The sequence below is a fragment of the Apteryx rowi genome, unplaced genomic scaffold (assembly GCF_003343035.1).
Source record: "Apteryx rowi isolate R43461 unplaced genomic scaffold, aptRow1 scaffold_901, whole genome shotgun sequence".
NCBI lineage: Eukaryota > Metazoa > Chordata > Aves > Apterygiformes > Apterygidae > Apteryx > Apteryx rowi.
This window is the reverse complement of record NW_020451207.1, coordinates 88,822-95,044: the sequence shown is the minus strand read 5'-3', so window position 1 is coordinate 95,044 and position 6,223 is coordinate 88,822. Positions and strand designations below refer to the sequence as shown.

General features: G+C 63.3%; 1 protein-coding gene across 1 annotated transcript in view; it reads left to right on the top strand.

Annotated features, from left to right (window-relative positions):
• Positions 1-595, top strand: part of BMP15 (bone morphogenetic protein 15) — a 1,680-nt gene extending 1,085 nt beyond the window's left edge. Inside the window, exon 3 of the mRNA XM_026091414.1 lies at positions 1-595. This exon is cut by the window's left edge and continues 87 nt beyond it. Coding sequence (XP_025947199.1) covers positions 1-595 — 595 coding nt within the window.
• Positions 596-6,223: the final 5,628 nt, after the last annotated feature.

Genomic DNA, 6,223 nt, shown 5'->3' with positions numbered 1-6,223 from the left:
AGCAGACGTCACACCGTACCTGGCGGCCGGGAACAACAGCGGGGCAGCCCTGGCGCTCCGGCTGCGGCACGTGTGCGTCCGGGCGGGCCGGGCGAGCGGCCGCAACGACACCGCCATCGTCCCCAGCGAGCCCTTCCTCCTGCTCTACTTGAACGACACGCGGGCTGGGCTCCAGCCCCGGGCGGGGGGTCCCGGCCCCCTGCTGAGCCGCCGGGCCCGCGAGGCGGCCAACCTGGCCCAGGACCTCCCCGGCTACCTGCGGGACCAGGGGGGCGAGAAGAGTGACTGCTCCCTGCGCTCCTTCCACGTCAGCTTTGCCCAGTTGGGCTGGGACCACTGGATCATCGCGCCGCACCGCTACAACCCACGGTACTGCAAGGGCGCCTGCCCCCGCCTGCTCCGCTACGACTACCACGCGCCCAACCACGCCGTGGTGCAGAACTTCGTCCACCAGCTGGTGGACGCCAGCGTGCCCCGGCCCTCCTGCGTCCCCTACCGCTACAGCCCTATCAGCGTCCTCATGATCGAGCACAATGGCGGCATCCTCTACAAGGAGTACGAGAACATGATCGCAGAGTCCTGCACGTGCCGGTAATGCCCGTGGGGACCCCGCCAACAGGGTCTGGCTCTCTGTGCCTGCAGCCGCCCCGTCCCCTCGTGCCAGCCCCGCACGCCTGCTGGATCCTGACTTTTAGAGGAGTTGGTCTTGTTTTTTTGTGGGCTGGGCTGTCCCCCTGCGTTGGTGCAGCACTTGGCGGGATAGTTTTACAGTAGCTTTTTATGTGAATTGTAAGTTTTTAAAGGCAGGAGCATGCTGGGCCCTATGCCAGGGCAATTGCCCCATGGCACCTCTCCTTCCTGGGGCCCCGCGGCTGCTGCCTGCTTCGGGGAGGGCTCCAGCATCGGCCGAGGGTCCCAGCCTAATGCTTTTGGAGAAAAGCTGGGTCCCAGGACCAGAGCGCGAAGCTCTCGGAGGTGGCTGGGCCTCTCCTGATGGAGCTGGAGCAGGGAGGGAGAGCTCTCCAGGTGGGCTGTGCTTTCTCATGTCCCTTCAGCATGTCCCCGTGCTTGTCCTCAAGCTGATGCTGGCTGTCTCCAGCACTATCTGCCCACAGTCCCTTCCTGCCCTGCTGGCTGCCAGTGCCAGTGGTGCTCCTTCCTAGCTCACCTGTACCCCAAACTGTCTAGTCCTGGCTGCGGCCGGACCTCACTGGGCTGGGGATGGGGCTGAGGTTGCAGGGGAGTGGGGTCAGAAAGCCCTCTTCTCCCCTGCGGTTCTGCTTTGGGGGCTGCAGAAACTGGAGGGACCTGATGAAGGTGTGACCCGAGCTGCTGGCTCTGCTCCAGGTGCTGGGGACCAGGTGGCTGCCCATGCTGGGCTCTGCCCTCCACTGTCTCTGCAGCCCCCTTCCTTCCCCTCTTTGACTTGCCCTTCACGGCAGGGCTCGGGTCTGCCCCTGGCTGAGGGGCTTGGACCCTTGTCACAGCCTTCTCCTGTCTTCCCACACCCTTGCTGTCCCATGTGGGTCGGGCTCTGCTCGGCTCCAGGACTGTTCCCATCTCTGGATGGGTCTGTTCCACTTCCAGGACTCCTGCAGCCTGGCTTTCTTCTATTTATTGCTGACGGTGTAAATAAATAAACTGATAGATTTTGCTAAAGACCATCTGGGCCTGCTCTTACTCCGTCCACGGTGTGTGGTGGGTGCCCTCTGGCCAGACCTGGCGTGGGGAAGGGCTGGTGGGGTGCTCCTGCCTGGACCTGCCCAGTCATCCTGGGACCGTGTCACTGCACAGCTAGCACCTGCTGGTGGTGGCAATGAGCTAAGAGGCTCCAAGGGGGTGCAGTAAGTAAATCCCTGTTGATTTTTGAGCAGGAGCATGGGCTGGGAGAAGAGGTCCCATCAGAACAGAGATCTGCCCTGGAGAGGTGGGGACCTGGGGTGGCTGTAGGCAGCTGCCCTGGTGCTGTTGGGCTAGGTGCAGGAGATGCCCTATGTCCCTGTGTTTTGGGGCAACCTGCTGCTGGAACTGAGCCAGCTCTGCTGTCCCAGGGGGACCCAGGAGTCACAGCTGTGGCCAGAAGAACCCTTCCATATGCCTGCAGCTGAGCTTGGTGCACATACAGCTGTGGAGATAGATGTGTGGGGCCCAGGAGCTGGGGGATTGGTGCCAGCTCTGTGGGGGCCACTTCTCTGCCCAGTGGCTGCGCTGGGTCTCCCTTCGTGGACTGTGGCAAAGGTGTTGACCCAGGCATTCAGCCACCAGGGTTATTTTGGGAAGGTGTCTGTAGAGCCAGCTCATCTGTTCCCAGGCATGATGCCCTGTGTTTGCAAACCCAGGGCAAAGTCTCCTTTCCCTGAGGGGGAAAAGGTGGCAGCCAGGACCTGCAGAAGAGCCCTGTGCCTGGAGGCAGTCCCACCTCTCAGCATCCTGACCGGGCACTGCCAGGGCCTCCAAATCCTCAGCTTATGGCTATCGCCAGGGTCTCATCTCTTACTTGGCCTCCAGCCTGATCCGTTGTTGCCAGTTCATGCTCCACAGAGATGCTTCATCACATCTTCCCCCTTCCAGCCCTGAGCCCCCTCCAGCACCCAACAACCCCAGGCTTTTCTCTCCATCCTGCCAGGCTGGCAGAGGGCTGGTGGGCTGAAAGGTTGTTGGCAGAGCCCCAGGCCCTACAGGCTCCCCTCTTGCCCCCAGCTAGCCACATCGTGGCTACCTTGAGCCACAGGGCTGCAGAGAGGGAAATTTCTTGTGTGTTTTTTTTTTWAAAAAAAAAAAACCTTGCAGAGCCCTTGGTGGCAAATAGACCTGACCCACCTGGGAAGATTTCACCAGTCAATCATTAGACATGCTGCATTGACTCATCCAGGCAGGAGGTGATGAAAGTAAGGCGAGTTGGGTGCGTTCCCAGCCCCAGACACTGCCGGTCCTCCCCCTGCTGTGGTGGCTGCAGGAGGGTCAGCACTTGCTGCTGCCCTCCAGGAGGGACCCAAGGGGGAATGGGGAGGGAAATGCACCTCTTCCTGCCCTGGGGGGGCGCATGGGGACAGATGGGGCACGCTGCACCACCCTGTGCCCGCGTATGCACCATGCCGGTGGGATCTTGTGCTTGCCAGACTGCACCCGTGCCCTGGGAGGCACCCAGCCGCCTGGGGGCCACCCACAGCGGCATGTTCTCCCCTGCACTGGCAGCAGGGTTCACGCTGCCAAAGGCACGGAGCAAAAGTGCTTCGTGGAAAGAGCCGCTGTCCTGGGCCGACCCCGGCACCGTGCCAGTGCCAGGGGCAGATCCAGGCAGGTGGGCGCACGGCTCCTGGGGGTCTGGCACTGCCTGAGGGCTGTGAGGGCAGCCTGAGCACGTGGGTGCTGCCTCTTCTGCATGGGGGGGGCAGAGGCCCCCCAGCCTGGGGACCCCCCCCAGTGCAAGGACACCAAACAGCAAGGGGAAGGCGCCTGCCCCACATGCCCTAGCAGGACCGGACAACGAGAGCCCCAGCACAACGCCCAGGGCTCAGGACACCACAGCAGGGCCCAATCCTGCCGCAGGGCACCCAGCTGGTGGCCTTTGCTGGGAGCAGGTGGTGATGCCCCGGTGGGTGGTGGCAGAGCTGGGGGCGCTGCGGGTGCCCCGCGGGCGCGCTGGCAACTGGCCCTGCTCAGCACCCAGCCCAGGGGAGGGCACAGTCTGCATGCGGGGGGCAGATAAAAGGCGGTGTCCTGGGGGTGTCCCGCCGGCCAGGACCGCTCAAATATTTGTGCAGGGCCGTGACCGGGGAGGAGCAGCGCCTGGCCAGAGGTGCGGGAGGCCCTGAACCAGCGGCACCATGACAGCTCCCGTTCCCTTGGTCCCAGGAGTGGGCAGAGGTGGTGTGGCCAGCCGGCCCCTCTCCGGCCCCCGCAGAGCAGGCATCCGCCTGGCACTGCTCCTCTCCATCCTCTTGCTTCTGACCAGCTCTGTCCAGGTGGGTTTGGCAGGGACCCAGGACTGCCCGGCAGCGCTGGAGCAACTGGGGTGGCCCCGGGTTCCCAGCAGTGTGGCACGTCTCCTGCCCCCCGCTGCTCCCTGGATGGAGGGATGGAGCCAGGCGTGGGGGAGCTTGGCACCCCGTTCTCAGCCCCATCTCCCTCTCCAGGTGGCGCAGGGAGGGCAGGACCTCTGGGTGCCATCCGAGACAGGGACGGACCCCACAGCCTGGCACCCAGCCCGCCGGCTGGCCCGCATGACACCCTTCTGGAGGACGGTGGGCAGCAAACCGCTGGGCGCCCACTGTCGGCACGGCCTCGAGTGCATCACCAAGGCCTGCAGGTGAGTGGGGACCCACTGCCAGCCCCTCCGGGAGGCACCCCTTTGCCAGCCTGGCTCCAGCATCCCCAGCCCTGGGACCCCACACGGACCCCAATCCTCCCAGCGTCCCCAGCCTTGGCACCTTGCATGTACCCAGCCCCACCAGCGTCTCCAGCCCTGGCAGCTCACACAGACCCCATTCCCCCTAATGTCCCCAGCCCTGGTACCCTACATGCACCCAGCCCCACCAGTGTCCCTGGGTTGGGATCCCCCTCTATCCCAACCCTGGTGCCCCCAGCCCTGGCACCCCGTGTGTAACCCAACCCCACTGGTGACCGCATTTTGGGACCTCCCCCATCCCACCTCCAGTGTCCCCAGCTTTGGGATGCCCATGCAACCCAACCCCACCAGTGTCCCCAGTTTGGAACCCCCCCCTGTCCCACTCCATGCTGGTGCCCCCAGCCCAGGGTTGCCTCCCGCCCCAGGGTCCCCAGGCCCAGGTGATGCTGGCAGAGGGACTCCCGGCTGCTTTGCCCCGCAGGGCCGGGCGCTGCGCCACACCACAGTATGAGTGCTGACAGCCACGGGCACCCCAGGAACACCAACGTCTCCCCCAGCAGGATCGCGGAAAGCTGGGGTGCGTCGTGTCCCTTCTGCAGGGACGAGGACTGCTCCGCAGCCCCCTGTGCCCCATGGACAGCTGGACTGTGCCTAGAGCTGTGCCAGGCCGGGGCGGGGGGGGACCAGACTCCCGAGAGGCCCGCGGAGCAATGCCATGGCAGCTGGAGGTGGCCCTGCACAGGACATCAGTTGGATGGGACAGTTCGTCCGGGCAATAAACTCCCCCGCACGCCGGCAGCTCTTCTGGGGCCTCTCCTTCCCGCCGGGGGGCAGATGCGAGCAGGGCTCGTGCGGACCTCGCACAGGGCCAGGCCCCGCGAGCCACCGTGCTGCTTCGCCCTGCACGCCCAGCCTTCGAGCCCGGTCTGGGCAGTCTCCAGGCTGGACCTTCAGCTGCTTTTTTGCTGCCAGTGCTGGAGCATGTCCAGTCCCCTTGGAGGGTGACGGGAACGGGACGGCCCCGGGCTCCTCCTTGCAGCCATTCCCACGGGAGCAAACCCCATGCTGGGACTCTGCAGGCGCAGGGGGCCCTGGGAAGAACTGTTTCCCTGTCCAAGCTGCTCCCCAAATATATGTGTCATTGCACCCAAATGCACCCCAGCACCCGGAAGGGGGTGTTTCCCCATGCCTGATGTGGGCCCAGGGACAGGAACAGGAGCGGGCTGCCGGGTGCCTGCTCTAGGGAAGCCAAGCCCCGTGCGCCAGCAGTGCCTGGTCAGGGGCAGCGCCAGGGCCAGGGGCAGGACCGCATACACGTTTGTATGTGTGCATGTATATGTGTGTCTATGTGGGTATGTATATGCAGGTATACGTGTGTGCATGTATGTATGTGTATATGCATGTATGTGAATGTATTAGTGTATCTATGTGTGAGCTTACACGTGTATGTATGTGCATAAGTGTATGTCTTTATATGTGTACACGTGTATGAATGTATGTATGTGTGTGCATGTACATGCATATGCATGCATGTATTTGTATGTGTGTACACATGTGTGTGTGCAGGTGCATGCCTGTGCATGTATGAATGTGTATGTTTGTGTGTGTGCATGCACATGCATGTGTGTATTCACATGCATGTATGTGCATGTATATGCATACGTGGGCATGTACGTGTGCATGTGTGCATTCACATGCATGTACTTATGTGCACGTGCATGCATGTGTGCACGCGCACGTTTGTGCATGTGCATGCGTGTGCGTGTTTGCGTGCATGTGTGCGCACGTGTATGTCTGTGCCTGCGTGTGCGTGGATGTGTGCACGTGCCTGCGCGTGCACGCGTGCCCGGGGCGGCGCGTGCGCCCGGGCCGGCA